The 20,087-nt window shown below is 40.2% G+C and overlaps 1 protein-coding gene across 3 annotated transcripts in view; it reads left to right on the plus strand.

Annotated features, from left to right (window-relative positions):
* The window catches only part of RhoGAP71E (Rho GTPase activating protein at 71E), a 156,097-nt gene extending 137,103 nt beyond the window's left edge, over positions 1-18,994 (plus strand). The window contains exon 9 of one of the 3 annotated variants that reach the window (XM_065225231.1): positions 15,218-18,994. In XM_065225231.1, coding sequence (XP_065081303.1) covers positions 15,218-15,915 — 698 coding nt within the window. In that variant the 3' untranslated portion in view covers positions 15,916-18,994. Of the gene's footprint in view, positions 1-14,830; positions 15,135-15,217 lie in introns of those variants that run through there. The other 2 variants (XM_065225248.1, XM_065225240.1) reach the window with 2 other exon arrangements.
* Positions 18,995-20,087: the final 1,093 nt, after the last annotated feature.

Consider the following 20,087-nt stretch of genomic DNA (forward strand, 5'->3'; position numbering starts at 1 on the left):
ACAAGTGGTCATTTTACTTAGTTTACGTGAAGTGACACTCGTAATAAGGGCCAGTGGTAAAATTTGATATTATTTTGCTCTGGTTTTGCTATTTCCCTCTACTCGGGTAAGCCTGCAAACTGCGTGTCGATGCTGTGAGCAACCTCGTATTACGGCAACGAAAGAGTGATGCTGATCCATCGGTGGTAGCAACGGGCGGTGTGTACAAAGGGCAGGGACGTAAAATGTCCGATCATATACACGGGAGATGGTGTGGGTAAGTCTCGGCTCCGAGGTTCCCAGCTTGACGGCTAATTTTCCCTATGGGGATGCCATGTTCGATAGCTCATTCTTGGAATGGACTACTTCATAGTCCTGAAAAGGACTGTTTTCTTTGGCTTCTTTTCGTAGAAAGAAAACGGATGCGATTCACGATACAACTATTTATTCGATGTGGACTGTATTGACCAATGCACGGAATGAACTCATGAAAAAAAATTGGCGTATGACGTAATGCTCGCGTAACTTTAACAAAGTGCCTATCAAAAGGTGATCGGTCCTTTTATAAAGTTACGTAAGCATCATTGTATATTGCCGCGGATACATTTGTATGACCTACTATTGACGAATCCAACTTAAACTAATGCGTGCCTGGTGACAGGAATAAGCACTATCCGAAGGTGATCAGATAGGACAGCCCTTGGAAATTTCATTATTTTTATGGAAATTTGTTAAATTACAGTGCTAGTTCGTGTAAATATGCTATTAAAATGAATGAATCTTGTACAAAACCTAAAAAACTACTGTGATATGTGCCTATCCTAAAATAAAAATTACCAGTTTTCAAATAAAATTGAAAAAACCTGCTAAGGTTACGAACATGGTTATGTTAACAGCCATACCACATCGATTAATGTTGATATGGAGACGCCCTAATAAAAATGTTATGGTTAATTTGCTTAACGACGTGTTCAAGGTATCATCCAAACCATTTGTGGAATAGTTCAATGATTTGGGTTATTGTTCGTTTATGGTAATGTTTTATTAGGGCGTGACCAACCAAATTAAATAAAAATAGAAGAGCGCCTTTGTTAAATGTATTCCAATGCAGGAACCCGATGATGGTTGTTAGTTTAATACGGTAGGATTGTATTCGGATACGATTTGCAAACAATGATCGAAGCATGCAGGCTTTAGCGAGGGGGGCGACACATCTAAATCTCAATTCTAGATGCTCCGAAAATCTCACACAAGCGAATGAATCTTCGAAAAAACTTCTATCATTTTTCGCATCTACTTGCATCGAGCATCATCTTTTGGCAGGAAATCGTCAGAATCGTCATCAATCTTCTTTCTAGTCAGCGTGTGCGCAGCTAATCAAAAACTTTCCTGCATCGCAGATAGAGTTGCCCCCCTTGGGGTTTAGTTGGTTTTATCATGTTTGTTCTACGATTTTTTTTTGTTTCAATGCTATTTCAATAATTTAGCACTTAAATATCTAATTTTACTTGTAACGTTCGCGTTGTGCACACAACGCACAGCAGCTTAAGCGCCACTCTCTGACTAGAGAGACTGCTGACGCGTTTTCCGGTCCGGCTATGAGACTCGGTCTGAGGGCGAGTTTAAGTGGCTCAAACAATTCGAATTCCCTAGCTGACCCAAACGGGAAACAAAATATGCGGAAAGGAAAGAACAAACTCTTGATATTAAAGTATTTAGGACGAATCTTCACTAGCCTTTATTTTTTCTTGGAACTTCTCATAGTTTGCCGAACTATTTACATTAGTCTGGGGAAGGATCCTAAATTTAAGCTCAAATCAACTATACTAGACTTACGGTTCCGATGCTACTCTCTTCTACCCTTACTACAGTACGGTGGGCGCCATTCCGCTGAACGAAGAATGTTGCGACGTTGCTCGATGCGACAAAGGCGATGTCGTACGACGAGGAAAAGTTGCAGAGCGATCGCAATGAGAAGCCGACGCTCAACCACACTGGGCTTGATGGGAGTCAACAAGATTCGGATTCGATCAATGGGTCGAATTTGTCTAGATTCACGTGGGTTGAATTCATTGACGAAAAAGGACGATTTTCCGATTCCAAATATGACCCTAATTCTTCAGCGAATCAAACGAGCGTGCTTCTTCTCCGTCATCGACTTAACCGAGTCATACTACCAGGTCGAACTTGGCGAAAATGCGAAAAATAAAACGACCTTCCGCACCAATAAGGGCCTGTATCGGTTCAAAGTCATGCCGTTCGGCCTGACCAACGCTCCGGCTACTATGTCTCGCCTAATGGTCAAAGTTCATGGGCATGACTTGGAACCTTTCGTCTACGTCTACTTAGACGATATTATATTTACCTCAGAGACGTTGGAAGAGCACCTCCGCCTCATAAAAATTGTTGGGGAACGATTGATTGTCCATGGACGCTGCCAAAATTCAGCCTATCTTGGATTACCTGGCAACTCGTACCGTGAAAGACGTACGACGGCTGCTCGGTAGCGCCGGATTTTACCAGAATTATTCAGAGATCACGGTACCAATTACCGAACTTTTGAAGAAAGGACGCAACAAGTTTGAATGGACAAAAGAGGCCAACGATGCGTTTCAATAGTTGAAGGAGGCCTTGGTGTTTTCTCCGATCTTAGCCAACCCGGATTTCTCTCAAGCCTTCATCATCGAGACTGATAGCTCTGACCTAGCTATTGGGGCTGTTCTGGTACAAATTCTCAACGGAGAACGAAAATGCATTGCATATTTTTCGAAAAAGTTGTCAAGCACGCAAAAAAGATATAGTGCCACGGAGCGAGAATGTCTTGCGGTGTTATTGAGCATCGAAAACTTCCGGCACTTCGTTGAAAGCCATCGCTACATAGTTCAGACGGATGACTTTCTTACAGACTATGAGTATCGAGTCAAAAAGTCCACGGATCACGCGATGGGCGTTAAAGCTTTCCAAATATGACGTAGAATTGCAGTATAAGAAGGGATCTGACAATATCTCGGCAGACGCTTTGAGTCGTAGTTTGTACCTAGTGCAAAAGGACCTTCCAGATCCATACATTGAGGGACTTAAACAACAAATTGAACTGCAACCGGATCAATACCGTGACTTCAAGATTGTGGATGGACGAGTCTTCAAATTTGTGACAAATTCAACATTAGCTGAAGACCCAGCCTTCCGCTGGAAAGAAGTTATGCCGTTGCGTGAAAGGAAACCTGTAATTGAAGCAACCCATAACATAGCTCACCTAGGTTTTATAAAAACGTTGGGGGAAATACGAGAACGCTACTATTGGCCACGAATGGCTACTGAAATAAAACGATTCTGTAGCGGTTGCCAAGTTTGCAAGGAATCTAAAGTTCCAAACTTCAATGTTAGGCCCCCCTGTGGGAAGCCTAAACTTTGCGGTCGATCATGGGAAGTTATCTCCATAGACTTTCTTGGACCCTACCCCAAGTCCCGGAAGGGAAATATTTGGATACTTGTCATTTACGACTTCTTTTCGAAGTTTGTGTTAGTACAGTGTATGAAATCCGCCACCGCCCTTGGAGTCTGCTCTGTGATGGAAAACCTAGTCTTCACTTCATAAGTTCGGAGCCCCATCTTTGTGCATTACAGATAATGCCAAGGTTTTCCAAAGCAACATGTTCAAAAACCTATTGGCCCACTACGGTGTGACACAGTGGAATCTTGCGGTGTACCACCCGAGTCCAAATCCTGCCGAGCGAGTGAATCGCGTTATTGTGACCGCTATTCGCTGTTCGTTAAATAAACAAACGGATCACCGCAATTGGGATGAGTCAGTACAGACAATTGCAGCTCAGCGATTCGAACCAGTGTTCACGAGAGCACTAATTTCACTCCGTATTTCATAAATTTCGGTCGGAACATGATCAGCACTGGGACTGAATACGATCACCTTAGGGATCTGGGTTCCGAATCCGATTACGATCCACCACATCGGAGCGAAGAAACGCGGAAACTGTACGACCTGGTTCGAAAAAATTTACATTCAGCTTATCAACGCTATTCACGACCGTATAGCTTGCGATCCAATGCCAAACACATCTTTATGCCCGGTGACAATGTTTATAAACGTGATGTCCATCTATCTGACAAGTCCAAGTATTTCGTAGGAAAGTTTGGAACAAAATACAGCCAAGCAAAAATTCGTACTACGTTAGGAACCAATACCTAAAGGGTGATACGGTCAAAATTTGGTCAATATCAACTTGACGTATTTCTTTCAATTTTGCATTTAAAAAACCTGAACACCCCTCATTTTGAAGGTGTGTGTGTGTAGAATGTTGCTCCTATTTTGATTTTGGAATTCACTCTTCAGTTGTCAAAATGCCGTCCAAGCAAGAAGAGCAGCGTATCAAAATTTTGCTCGCGCATCGCGAAAATCCGAGCTACTCGCACGCAAAGTTGGCAAAATCGCTAAAAGTTGCCAAATCAACCGTTACAAATGTAATTAAAGTGTTTGGGGAACGTTTGTCGACAGCCAGGAAGTCTGGATCGGGGGGAAATCGAAAACCGGAAACCGCTGAGACGACAAAGAGAGTTGCCGGTAGTTTCAAGCGAAACCCTAACCTCTCTCTCCGAGATGCCGCAAATAAGCTGGGTGTATCGTCTACAACCGTGCATCGAGCCAAAAAACGAGCTGGACTATCGACTTACAAGAAGGTAGTGACTCCAAATCGCGATGATAAACAAAATACGACGGCCAAAGCGCGATCCCGGAGGCTGTACACGACGATGCTGACGAAGTTTGACTGCGTGGTAATGGACGACGAAACCTACGTCAAAGCCGACTGCAAGCAGCTTCCGGGACAGGAGTTTTATACGGCAAAAGGAAGGGGAAAGGTAGCAGATGTTTTCAAGCACATGAAACTGTCAAAGTTCGCAAAGAAATATCTGGTTTGGCAAGCCATCTGTACCTGTGGCTTGAAAAGCAGCATTTTCATAGCTTCCGGGACTGTCAACCAAGAAATTTACGTGAAAGAGTGTTTGAATAAACGTCTGCTGCCTTTCCTGAAGAAACACGGTTGTTCCGTACTGTTTTGGCCGGATTTGGCATCTTGCCATTACGGTAAAAAGGCCATGGAGTGGTACGCCGCCAACAACGTGCAGGTGGTTCCCAAGGACAAGAACCCTCCCAACACGCCAGAGCTCCGCCCAATTGAGAAATACTGGGCTATTGTCAAGCGGAACCTAAAGAAGACCAAAAAAACTGCTAAGGGCGAGCAGCAATTCAAGGCAAACTGGCTTTCTGCGGCGAAGAAGGTGGACAAGGTGGCTGTACAAAATCTGATGGCAGGGGTCAAGCGTAAGGCCCGGCAATTCGGATTTGGAAAAGCGGAAGCCTAACTGAATATTTTTCCTGAATTTTATACTAATTGAACTTGAAAAAAAAAATTAATTTGATTTTTTAAATAAACGATTTCACCGATTTACACGCGTTTTCCCTTGACCAAATTTTGACCGTATCACCCTTTATGTCTTGGAGGATGCGAACGGACATAGAATCCCCGGCACTTTCCATGGGAAAATTAAGAAAACCTAGACCGAAAATGGAATCACTCCCCGTATAAGGGTTCGAACAAAAAACTTTAGCTATGACTGCACTTCGCCGGAAAGTGCATACACTATAAGATTGCTTAAACAAACACACTTCGTGGTGCACGGCTTCGTCCCGACTTGAGATGTCCTTTGGTTTCCTCAGTCGGTGACCCCTGTCAGTTGATACTGATATTGAGCTCTGAGCAAAACAACTCATAGAGCCACAAATCCGAGGGGGACGACTCTATCTACGATGCAGAAAAAATTGTATTATGCTGTGGCTAGCTGCACGCACGCTGAGTAGGTAGAAAGAAGATTGATGACGATTCTAAAGATTTCCTGCAAAAAGATGATGCGCGATGCAAGTAGATGCGACAAATGAAAGAAGATTTTTCCAAGATTGATTCGCTAGTGTGAGATTTGTTGAGCATCTAAACTTGAGATTTAGATGTGTCGCCCCCCTCGCACAAATCTACAGCTATGACGGTGCATCTGCCTGATGCACAAAAACAAAATAAAACTCCACTGACTAAAACAAAAAAAAAAAAACACTCAAGGAAATGCAACGGCAACCCGTCCAATGTTCGGAGTGGTCCTTGTGTTCCCTCACGTTGTTGACAAAATCGGCCTCAAAAACAACAGCAACACTTTGTCGTTGTTCTATACTCTGCTCGACCAGAAAGAGACCTTGAACGACCTTGAACCCGCAGGCCTAAACCACACCAGTTTAAAAGCTCTTCGCTGGATAATGGGGCTCTTTACAAAGAGAGTCAACCAGATTATCCCTCTGCATACTTACCAGAGAGATTCTATTTATGCCATAGAAGAAAGGGTTTCCGTTCGGCTATATTCCTTTAGCTATAGGACAGATGATATTCCTGCGGATGGAACATTGATTGGTTCAATATGTAAAATTGTTCTAACAACTCACCTCAAACAGCAAAACGAATTGATTTAATTCAATCTCCGATGGGATGATCCTGCAGGATTGCATTCTCAGTTTGAATCCTGTAAAAATATTGTTAACATTATTTGTTGATGTTTTGCTGGGAGCAACATATTTTTCATTTTGAAGAATAATTTTGCATTTAAAAATTAGGATTTACTTACCATTCTTACCGGCGGCACTTTTCTGTTCATATTTGCTTTCTGTTATCGAATAAAGTAATTACAATAACACGTAAAACATAGTTTTCTTATCACAAACTTGAAAATATATGCAGTTTGACAGATGATCTCAAGTTCATCACCGCTACGATTACAGCGCCGCGGTGGCCGGCATAAACTTGGATTTGTCAATAAACATGAGCATTATTTGTATAATAATTATGAGCACTATACAACAACTATACACAAACTATACATGTGTAACCAATAGATGTGCTTGTAGTTTATTATACAAATAATGCTCATGCTCATACTTGGTCACCCAAGTTTGTCCGCGGCATATGGGTTATCATCGTTAACATGTTTTAATTTTTAGTAAATGAAATGCCGGTACAATTCTGATGTTCTGATAACCTGTTAAATCGTTGTCAATTTTGAAACTTGAATATGCTTTAAGTTTCCAGCTAATTGGTAAAACGGTACTAGAGAGTGAGAATAGTGCTTCCTACCCGGGACATCCCGGGAAACCATATCTGGGAAATTTTACAAAATTCACATTTCCCGTTTCCCTGGTTTCCCGGGAAGCACTTTTTCTGGGTACAGAAGCCATACTATAAACAAGTTGCATCCGGGAAATTCATTTATTTGATAAACTAGCGGGAAGAAAGAATCTATTCGGGAAGAGTCGAAAGCAATTCCCGGGGAAACTTTGATCATTTTTATGATACCCTGATCAAGGTTGCTATAAAACAATGTTTTTCGGAATTATGGAATCATTCGATGATATAATGTTGTACTTGTAAATAACAAGAAGAGGGTGTAAAGTATGTGTTTGACTCATAAAACCTGTCAATTTCGCTTTCAGAGCATTACAATCTGCAATCTTATGATTCGCGAGCGTTCACTCTGAGTGAGCGCTCACGAATCGTTAATTCACTGATTGTGACGCACTGAAAGCAATATTGACAGGTGTCAAACACATACTTCACGACCTCTTCTTGTAACTTTAATTATCATTATAACATCTAATGTTTTCATAATTAGGAAAAATATTTTTTTATAGCAAGTGAGTGGAAGTTACCCTGACTCTGATAGGGTCACCCTTTAAAAAACATGTAATTGTTTTTTGCTCATACCTCTGCATTTTTACGACCGATTTTCGATCTTTATAGGTCATTTGAAAGGTATTGACTAAAATTTAGTTCCTAAGTAGCTGCTTTAATACATTTTGTAATTTTTGTATTCTAAAATTTATCCTAATGTTACAAAATATTCTAAATTCATACTGAATATTCATGACTAATTTTCTCAGAATTTGGTCGGTCAAATTTTGAAATGAAAGTAGAAGTAGAACCCTTAGTCTATACCCATCGAGATACGTTTGGTCGCATGAGCAAAAAACATTAACATATTTTTTAAAGGGTGATCCCAAAGTTATGATCGGGAGTGTTAGAAAAATTCGGGGATGTCAAAAGACACAGACGTCGGATGTTTCTTGTAGGAACGTTGCATGAGATTTTCGAATAAAATTGGATGAACCTAGAAACCGAAGAAACATTCGTGCGAAGTCAGAAGAAGCTTCCTGGTGAACTCGGAAGGAGCTTCCGGGGAAATCAGATGAACCCCTCAAGAGAAGCCGATAGCAACCTCCCTCCGGGTTGTGGTGACAGAAATTTCCAAAGGAAGTTGGAAAATACTTCGAGGAAAAGTTAGAAGGAATTCCTGTTGGAAGCCCGTGGAAGTCGAAAGACACATGGCCAGGGCAGTAGAGAACATTTTCAACTCGAAAGATGTTCTACACCAGACCGGGAATCTAACCCGCCGCCTCAGACTTGGTAATACCGTGCCTTTTCTTACAAGGCTATCAGATATTCTCCAAAATCCAAAGGAGCTGAAAAACTTCTCCAGAGACTAAGTGGATTGCGTCCGTAATCAAAAATGGGTTCCGCTGGAAATTAATTTGTTTCCTCTGTTCGGGACATAAATCAACTACGACCTGTTATTTGATCTATTGTCCCAGTGTCCTTAGTTTAGTGTATGTCGTATTACTCCATCACTATTGAGAAATGACGAACTATTCGATTTTAATACAGTTGTCATTTTTGCCCCTTCACTCTTTCGAAATTGTAGAGACATAAAACAACGCCAGTGCTCTTGGCGACGGGATAACATTGAACTGCAGCGTTGAAAAAATCTCGAGAGAAAACACATAGGGTAAACGCTCCTATAGTTGCGGTACGTTAGAAGCGTTAGGTTCCTATAGTTGTGTATGGAGACTCCATACACAACTATAGGAACCTAACGCTTCTAACGTACCGCCACTATAGGAGCATTTCCCCTACACGCACCAACATCTATGCATGTATGAACCCACAGCACCGAGCGAAGCTGACTGTAATCGCTGGAATCAAAACACGAAGCGGTGTCATCATCCATGATTTAGCTTCGGCAGCCTTCTGCATGCAGATTTAGCTTAAATTCGGGCGACTCCAGCGTAGTGGTTTTGACGGTACATTTGAGTACGTTTGCTTAACAATGCCATGTTTTCAATTCGTTGCACTGCCAGTGGCTGGGCTACTGGAACAAGTCTTTCGGAAGAGACAATTTCTACTCCATGTCCTAGAAGATTATTTTATTCAGCTTCCCAAATTACTATTGAACATTTGAATCTTGCCACTGAGTCAAAAGAATGTAAGAATTCCATAAGAACCACTTATTAATTTTAGCCACAACTAACCAATCGGTATGAATTTCATTGATTTGCCTTATGAAAATAAAGTTGACAAAAAATAATAAAACGGAGCAAACTTGAGATTACGGGACCCAAGTGTTGACCAGTCGTCTTGCAACTCTAGGGAAAATTAAATGGTTAAAGGTGCATAATAGCTACATCGTGTTACACGAAAATAATTCATAAGTCACTCTTATGTAAAGTTGTGTTCAATAATAATAGCAGCGCATGCCGATTTTCGTACAAAATGGTCAACTTTGACATGATGTAACTTTGTTAACTTATGATCAATTGAGCTGAAACGTTAGCCACAGAACTAAAAATATGTTCAACAAAATACCACATTTTTGAAAGCACCTGTTGGAAAGTGAGACACTAGGTAAAATTGTTCAAAATATAACGTTGTAATGATTGAAAAACGAAACAATTCCAAAAAGATTTCAATCTTGCTATCGCAATTTGAGGGGGTTAGAACGAAAGGGGTGTAAGTGACTTTGATCTCGATTCTCTTCATCGACTTTCTCTTTTGATAACCACGGTTTTTTAAACAGATTTCGCGCTATTTCTGCCACACAGTTTGTTAAAGGAGGTTCTCATCTAGCATCCAGAATAGCAAACGCATCAAGGAATATGTTTGCAGCTGAGTTATTAACGAAAGAGAAAGTCGATGAAGAGACTCGATCAAAGTCACTTACACCCCTTTCCTTCTAACGCCCTCAATTCTACACATATAATGATGATGAAGTCGTCTTCTTCCCTCAGTCGGTCACCGACGTCTACGCTGGCATCTGTCAAGCTGATACCTGTCAGATATTGAGCCCTGGTGGTTTGATGGTGGCAGAGTACTTTGATCGGCTTAAAACTTGCCATAGCACAATTCACAATTCTAATTGTCTAACTATGTATTGCTTCCAAGAGGCATCCTGCCTACTCGGAAGAGGAACGAATAAATTAAAACTATTTTTCAAATTGTTTCCGTTAAATATTAGCACCAGATAATAAAATCCAATTTCAATAATATTTACAACAGAAAAACAACTATAGACAACGTAAACAAAGCATAACGATTCATTCAAAACACGGTGAATGTAGTGCACTGTACCAAATCACCGCCCTCTGTTCGAATGAAACCTCCGATCATTCAAATCGAAACATTGAAATTGCTTTTTCGAACGATAGCTGCAACCGGATGGCGGTTGTATTGGAATCAGATGATTGTCCGCTCGAATACAGGATGAACATTATTATGAGAAGGGATAAGGCCTTCAGTTGGAATGCGTAATGCTCTCTGCAGAATGATAGTCATCTTAAATTAAAATGCGTTTGGTATTGGTTCAGCCCCTTAACGTAAATCATTCAAAACGATGATGTAAATAATTCTATCGAACGTCATTTGATGCCCTGAGCAGACAAACGAGGTGGAAGCATAGCCATCGCTATCAGGGGTGGTACAAACATCGGTAAAGCGTGGAAACCGTAAATTGTCTATTCGTGGTGGAGGAAGTTTCCTCTACCCGCAAGTTCAGGGCTATTCTATGTGTCGGTTTCATAATCTAATGCATTTGCAAGTGATCCTATCCTTAAATTGTTGTCCTCGGAGCCCTGTATGTGTTGCAGACAATTTTCTAATTAATATCATCTTTTATTTGGAGGACAGTCATATGGCTCATCAGTTCATGACGAAATCAACCATAAGGAAATCGTCCGAAATTCGACAGCATATTGTTAAGGGGCTCGAGCAATACAATAATCAGTCGAAGTATTGGGGATGTTTTCGTTCAGTGTGGTAAGCTAGCATTATTATGGCAGCTATTCTATTATGGTTCTCACGCGTCGAGGGGCATTTGTTGACAAAGAACATCTTATGAACGACACATATGAATTTCATAAGCACAACTTATTAAAGATTTTCGTCTAACACGAGTTAGCCGTTCTACGCCATTAGCCATTCCATTTTCCCAAGCGTTGGCAGAGGAGAGTGGTCTAGACACAGGACCCGTAACCTCAACGTCCATGGTTCGGTTCCAGTATGCTCAGTTTGATGATTTTTTGTCGACATTATTTTTCATGAGGCAAATCTTTGAAATTCACTCCGATTTCTTGTGGCCAGTGTTGGAAAAGTTCACGATATTTCACGAAGTTCACCAAGGGAAAAGTTCGCGAGTCATAGGGAACTTTGATGAACTTTTCCATCACTGCTTGTGGCTAAAATAAATAAGTGATTTTTGTGGAATTCTTACGTTATTTTGCCTCAGTGTCTGTGATTTGAACCACCTACGAATTAGTGCCACTTGCTGAAATTATTAATATTATTAATTATGATTGACCATAACAAACAATTTCGGCAAGTTTCATGCAAATCGGGAAGGTCGCATCATATCGATTCGGCATTTGACATAGAACTGCTCTTATAGATAGTCCAGGATCTTGCTTTGTCTAAACCGTTTGTTGTGATAGGTCTTTTTAATGCACCACCAACGTAGAGTGCGCCACGCGAGTTCGAGAAGAAACGTCAACCAAACCATTTGTTTACATGAGACTAACTATTTTTCACAACGCAAATTAAAGCATTTTTCATTGAACATCTTGCCAATTTCCATCAGTTATTGTCTTATTGTACGATTTTCCACTGATATGAACTGATTTGTACTTCAACTGATTTGTAATCATAACCACTAAGGCACTCTTCTAATTTTCCATTTTTCTCAACAAAAATATTCCTGAACACCAGCAGGATCTTTGCAAAAACGATACAGAATTACATTCTTCAACTGTAGATTAAGTTTTGAAGCATCTCAGATCAATCAATTTATCAGGGAAAATGAAAAAGTGACGTTCTTCTATTCACCACCAGAGGTTGAATCGATCGCTTATAGCGAATTCGTTTATTATTCAGTTCCAACCTGGATCGGGTATCAATATTGGATCTGCTTGTTTTCTGACAAACGTCAGACTGATCGTTTGTTTTAAAAACCCCGCTCAGGTTGAGATTCGCACTGACAAAAAGATCGGTTTCGCACTGGGTTGGAGCTGGTTCCAACCCCGATAATAAACGAATTCGCTATTAGTTTCTATTAAAAAGGCCTATATTTTGTCTGTGTTGTTGGATCTTGAAAATCTTTCATACACTGAATCGAAACATCTTCCTACAATTGAATGAAATATGGTTAGCTTATCTACCGGGTTGTTAAAAAAATCAAAAAGCTGCTAACAGAGTATTACCAACAATCAATACGAAACTAACGATTTTAAATTGGCTCACCACTTTAGTAGCCTATTGGTCCCAAGCAAACGATTAACGTACCCTATTCTAGTCGAAATTTTAGTACTACGCAATGTTTGTTTTGATTCGCTATGAAAGTTTGACAGATAAAATGAGGGGTTATTGGTTTTTCCATAACTCTAAGACTAGAAGGTCCCGAAAAAACGTGCTCAACTTTTTGGCTCAGCTCCGGTACTCTCTTCGGTCCCAAGCTAATCGATGCACCCCTCGAAACATAGGAAAATCCACGAACCCCTCATGTTGTCTGTCAAACTTTCATAACGAACCAAAACAAACATAGTGTAGTACTAGAATGGGGTACGTTAATCGATTTGCTTGGGACCAATAGGCTAGTCAAGTAGTGAGCCAATTTAAAATCGTTAGTTTCCACCGGTTGGTATTACTTTACCGATGTTTTTGAAACTTTGGGAGTAGGTTCACTTTATATTAAAGTTTCTAAATATGGTTAAAAGAAAAATTGTTTTGGGACCCTGTGGCCGCATTTATTCCGGTAGGTTTCTTTCTGGGTCAGGAGCGGTAAAAATCATGCTACCTTCCTATTAAACAAAAACTGGTGTGCTAATTAAATCATAATCAACAACGATGGTCTGAGGTTTTTCTGATCAGCTAGGTTACCGGAGGAACGGATCCGGTGCCGTTGAAAAAGTTGTCATTTCCGGAATTTAGGGATCCTTTGATGATGCTTTGCAAAGCTCAGGATTATGCATTTCTTGTTCGAAATATATCCAAACAGATTCATTGCGTCTGTTTGGATCTTACATGACCTCCTTCCAATGAATATCAGATGTTCTAGGTTCTCCAAATTATCTTGGAGTTCAGATGATGCATTCTACTAGATCAACCAGACTGGGACAATTTCTGTATTATCGAAATATATCCAAACAGATTCATAGTGGCTGTGTGGATCATGCATAGCCCATTGCCAAGTATACCATTTGTTCTAGGTTCTCCAAAGCGTCCAGGAATTCACTACATCATCCAATGCTCTACTAAATCATCTACTACATCATCCAAGGCTGGGATAATGTCCGTAGTATCGAAAACAGATTCAACGTGTCAAGTGGCGTTTCCTTAACCTCAATCTACCTGTGCACCAACTCTCAAAACATAAACAAATATCAAAATATTGCTTGCCAATAGATAGATATCGAGTAAACTAGAAGATTAAGTGTATTTTTCAACCGATTCGTGTACGAATATGGCATTAAATCTGGTTTTGAAAGTTGGTGCACAGGGAAAAAGTGAGGTTACGCGACGCCACTGAAAGTGTCTGTGGATTATACACAACCCATTGCCATGTATACCAGATGTTCTAGGTTCTCCAAATCATCCTGGAATTCACATGATGTGTTCTACTAAGTCAATCAAGACTGGGACAATGCCTGTAGTATCGGAATATGTCCAAACAAATTCAAAATGTCTATGTGGATCATGCACGATCTATTGTCATGGTAGGTTCTCCAAACCGTCATGAAGTTCAGCTAATTTTTTCAACTACATCATCGAATCCTGGGAAAATGTCTGTAGTATCGGAATATGTCCAACCAAATTCAAATCTTCTATGTTGATCATGCACGATCTATTGCCAGGATGGTAGTCCAGAGGAGACCAAACACTGTAAAGCAAAATCTAATGAGCATTTTGGCAAAGTTGTGTTGCAATCGGAGACATACACCACAACTTTCAGACAGTTTAAATGTTTGAGTAATCATGTTGAACTTTACGCCGAAAACAGCTAAATTCTAATCAAAGATCACTTCCAAACAACCACAAACGAAACAGCGATTTACAATAGGAAACTGCTCGAATACACACCAAATTAAAAAAAAATCAAACGAACACTTTTTGCTCGCAAAACTCCACTAAAACCGTGTAACAATTCATCCTGTGATGAACTAAAACCACCACAAACTCAGACCTTCATGTGGCCGATAACATTTAGCGAAACAATGTAAATAATGAATAGTCAATAATAAAATAGCCAACGATCGTTGTTTGTACTACCGTCTCAGTACAAAGTGTTTATTTGTCTTTATTTCTCTCTTTCTTTCTCTTTCTTTCTCTATTTTCTTTTTCGTTTTTGATTTGTTTTGTTTCCCTTCTCACCCATGTTTTAATCATCGTGTTACGCTCAACCCACGTGTCACGTTGCGCGTCAGTCCTAATAATCGTAATTATGCTACTGTTTGTCCTTGTTTTGCACCTTGTGGCACCATACTGTCTGGTGAGCGTAATCGTACAAGTGATTCGATGATGACAACCTAACCTAAATTAGCCGGAGGTTTTCGCCATTTTGTTATTTTTTTCATCTTGGTAGCGCTGTTGTTGTTTTGTGTTTTGCCTCATAATATTACTGGCCTATTGCTCGAGATTTGTATTTGTATCATATTTGGCGCGTGGCAGGTGTTTGATACCTACATATATCTGTGTCTTGTAAATTTGTTAATACCAAGTTTTGATCTCGTTGACCCGCACCTCAAATGAAACCCCTTTTCTTTTTTCATCTCAAATCCCCCTCTTGTGTATGTGTGTACGTATTTTTTAAGTGGGAAACGTCGGTCTAAGTGCGTCGGCCGAGTCGGTCCACCATGCGAAGCGACCCAGCCGCCGGGGTTCCCGCCATGGTCACGTACATCGGAGCTCGTCCCGGCGGAACAAGGAAAACGGCTCATCCCGGTCCAACAGCTTCCGGAATAAGACTTCCAATGCCAAGGGTAACAGCAACGCTATTGGTGGCGGCGGTGGCGGCAATGGCAGTGGTGCCAACGATGCCAACAATCTCGGCAACAGCGGTGCTGCCAACAAGGATCACATCCGGATCCGAAAGCAGCGAGCGGTGTCGTTTGAACAGACGTCGGTTCTGGCGGGGACCACGATGACAACGTCGGCCTCCGGTTGTCCGATGTTGGTGGTCGGACCGATTAATCCGAAATGGCGCGATCACGCGTCGAAATCGTTGGACGAGAAGAAATTGCTCAGCAAACAGAACAACATCGGTGGCGGTGGGCCCCTGATGGACGGAGACGCGGACCTTGCTGGGGAGGATAGTGCCAGCGGTAGTGGTGGTCCACCGGCGATGGCAGTAGATGCCGATAGCGACGGAGATTGGCACATGATGGACCAAAGCCAGCCGAGTCAACAACAGACGGCACCGGCGGTCGGGCAGCCGCAACAAGCGGCACCCAGTTCGGTCGGAACGGCACCCAGTTCGATGCTGCATCACTTCAAGCCACCGCGGATATGAATCTAAGGTATAGGTATAGGCTTAAAATGGGTTACGACGGAGGGCAGGTCGCCCGGAAGTCCGGTCGGACCGGGGGACGGATAATTCGATTTCATTCTTTTTATTTAATTTTAGTGTCTATTATTATAGCTGGGTATACATGTGTGTGCGAGTGCGCGTTGAATTTGTAGAAGGATCGAGCGAGCGCGTTTGACGTTTAGTTAGACAATTACGTAAATTTTTTACTATATATATACGTCTTTTGTGTAACAAAGAACTGATTCATTACTCTTCGCGGAAAATGGTAATAAATTTCCAGACGTGAATCTGGATCGGTCTGTATCGGATGTTTACTGTGCTGTAGTGCTGTCTGATCAATGTGGTTGGTTAGTGGCATTAGTATGGTTCGTTCACGACGTTTTTTTTATAGTGATAGTTGCGATTTTGTTTAGTTTCAGAAGTTTTATAGACCACCAAACCTTTTCCAGGCTTTTAGGCTTTCATTAAATATAAAGAAATAGGGGAAGGATCAGCTATTTCCATTTAATTCCTCTACCTTAATTGCTTATCCTTGACAGATACGCGTATCTGTCATGGATAAGCTATGAAGGTAGTGGAATTAAATGGACATTTCAAATCCTTCTCTTTTTCATCATCAGGATTCTTTCATTCAATTCAAATTCAAACAATTCAAACAAATATATTCGATTTTTCTTAACGACTGTAATGTATTCATTAAACTTGCACAAACGACTATTATTAGTCTGCATGTCGTTCACGCACAAAACCCTGTTTGTCACGGCAGCATGCATGGCGCTTCCTGGTAAAAATCCAACATCCTCTATCACAGCACAGTAAACACACCTCTACTAACGGCCAGATCCTGGATTGATCGAACGTTAATCATCCGAACATCACTGAATAAACATAACAAAAAACCAAATGGGGATAATCACAACATTTCCGCTACCTAGTTTACTATACAAAAGAGAACGTACTAAAACGCAAAGCCAGTGGTATTCACTGTGTTGGTATTATAGTTAAGTATGAAGAACGATTTTTCAGCGAAAGCCTACACCAAAAAAATAATAATAAAATTGAAACAAGGAAGCATAACTACAATTGATATAAACAAATTGAGATCCAGAGAGATCCCTCACGAGAAGCCAAATTTCAAACTGATAAAACCAGAGACTACAAATTTTAGCTAAACTAATTGAATGAACAAAAAAAAAGTAGGTGTCGTAAATTATTAGGATGAAAATATGAAACGATTTTGTTTATGTCGGTTTAATGATACCTATGTACTGTTGTCGTCGGATCGCAGTGCCGGTCCAATCTAAAGTGTATATTTTCGTTGAATTTTTCTCCGTTAGTAGGGCTTAATCGAGAAATAGAATTATAAGAATGAAATGGAAAAAGTATTACTAATCGTTTTTTACGAAGTTCACTCATATGGTAATCACACTGAAATGAAACTATTTAAGAAATCAAATCGAAGCTGCAACGGACGATGTTTGGAAGAAGTGTCCAGCTGGAGGATAGGAAATAACAACCATTTTTTACTAAGAACAATCCATTTTCTAAAAAAAAAAACAGTATAAGCAAATTACTCAACCACCAGAGAAGAAAACAAAGATGAAACCACGACCGAACCAGCAAACAGTCCTAAACCTACTAAATTAATAGGAAATATTCGTTTTTTTATAAGTTTCTCCACGTGACAGATAAGAATATATAACCGAAGAAAAACCAACACAACATTCCTTAATTGTACGGCAAACGGAAGGGCTCGACGGGCTTGACTTTAGAACACATTAAAACCACGAGTGATTGCTCAACCAGTGTAGTAGTAGAACGTGGCGATGAAACGCAAAGAAATGTAAAACTGCGACCATAAATTACCAGAAAATACGATTAGGCACAAAGCGCAGGATATGCATACACGGAGAAACGCAGATCAAACGGAAAACGGTTCCTACAGCATTATTAGCCCCGGTTACCCGGATTCCCAACACCACGTGTAAAGTTAGATGTTACAAAATTAATTTGCTAGAATTACACCAAAGAGGCATTTTGTTCGCCCGCTCGCGATAAATTTGCACCCGAAAGCGGTTCCTAGCGGCAGCTGCTGGAAACACTCGACTATCCAATAAACCCACCGTATTTACTCTAGCCAGGTCGCAAACCTGGTTGGCGTCAGACGTTTGAATTGAGGCAGTGCTGCCGTTATTCTATTGAGGAAATTTATCATAATTTTGTTTTATCATAAAGTGATCACATGGACGTTATTCAAATTTGGAACAAGTTCAACGATTTACCTGCGATAGAATCTGAGGAACGGCAGAGGAAAATAGAAATTGTTGTGAGGTGTATTGAACTTTTGATGTGAATTCAATCAATTTTCCAATTGGCGTACCGTAAACCGCCATAATTCTGCGCACTGTCTGATTCCGCGCATTCGGAATAAAACGGAGGATTTGTGTAAATCAAATGGTGAATTGAGTCTTAATTAGTTACGCGTTTCATTGTTTGTAATTTCAAAATGAGTGCTGCATAAATATAAACAAAGTGGTTACGTACTTGCCTGAATAATTCCGCACTCCAGTTATAAATTTCTAATTTTTCTAATTCATTTAATTTGTAGCAGGTTCAATAGCTTCATTGCAATGATGATTAGCCAATTAATTTGTTTCAAACCCATAAGAAATCCAAGGCTAAAGCACAGCACTATGCCCCACCTGTTCACTATGTCCCTTCTTCCCCTACTTACTAGTGGTATTGCATACGTCTCTAGACAGGGTGTCGACTACCTGGAAAAACCTAGAGAGTCAGGGAATATCAGGGAATTCCTTTTTGGACCTGGAAAATCAGGGATTGTCAGGGAATTTCATTCAAAGTCAGGGAAGTATTTCTTTATAACAGAAACATATTAATAAGCATGGCTGACTACGCTAGTTTCAAACAACTTAATTACTCGTTGAAGTTTGAGGTTGGTTTTAAATTTCAAATTTTAAATAGAGTTGCGAAGTTGTGGTTGTTTAATGCTTGCTGTTGTATTTTTGCAAGTGGAGCAAAAGTAACGCAAATAAGAGGGTATTCCGATGATTTTGAGCCTATTATAAATTCAGCCCTCACTGGGTGTTGTCACATTCCTGAGTTGAATCGAGATAAAAATTCAGTTCCGTAGAGAGGTTAGACGTTGTTAGATGTTGCAATTTTAAGCTGCTTATGGAAATGTGCGTTCCTTAATAGATGTTATACCCAATTTCGTCTGACAAAATTTAACTTTCAAGTAGATTCTGCGTCTGCTCTATCCAGCTGTGTCCAACAAAAATCAATCCCTTGAGTGCATTGGAGCACTTTAGAGTAAATGCAAGAATGATTAAGAGTTAAGCTGGGCTTATACAAGGCAAGTCATTGATTAACTCAGTTGAATTCAATTGGCTTGAAAAGTTGAGCCTGGTTCAACTTTTTTCAATTCAAGTCAGTTAAATGGCATAGTTTACACGTTCAAGTCAGTTGAATTCAACTGAGTTGATCAATTGACTTGCCTTGTTGAAACCCAGTTTTAAGAGAAGATAATGATTTTTTTTCTTCTAAATACTTCTAGTTCTTGTTCCTTATTGTGTTCCTAACAGCTTGATTAGCTCAGAGAAACAAATAAATGAGAATTTAGGATAATGGTCTTGCTTGGGAGGTTTTTTTTTTATTGCTTGGAGTAGCACTTTTATGATTGAATAATGATTCAAAGATACGTAGACAAGAATTGCTTTGACAGCATAGAGTGGCTGTGTTAAGTATTCTAGGTCTTCATTGAAAACCTGGTTAGCTCGTAAAATTAGCTTCGCAGTAAAGTTTTAGTATGGTAATGTTGCTTCTATTGCAATTTAGATGGAATTAACTCAAAGAATTTTTCGAGATCATTTTTACTTTTTCCCACCGGAGGAGCTACTAACTAGCTTTTGGTTAAACATATTATCCGGTATAATTTTTTTATGAAGCTGAGTCTCAAAATGTGCTCAAGGCAAAACAAATATAATGGGATTAAAAACAAGTGTTTCAGATGTGAAATGCAGAAATGCAAATCTGGAAAAAAAATACCTCGTTCTTTCTTCGAAAACAATAAGATTTCAAGACCCTTGGACTGGTCTAGATTTTCAGGATAGCTACAGTCACTTTAAGGAGATAAT

The sequence above is a fragment of the Ochlerotatus camptorhynchus genome, unplaced genomic scaffold (assembly GCF_037179485.1).
Source record: "Ochlerotatus camptorhynchus isolate MF236.1 unplaced genomic scaffold, CSIRO-AGI_Acam_v1.1 ptg000021l, whole genome shotgun sequence".
NCBI lineage: Eukaryota > Metazoa > Arthropoda > Insecta > Diptera > Culicidae > Ochlerotatus > Ochlerotatus camptorhynchus.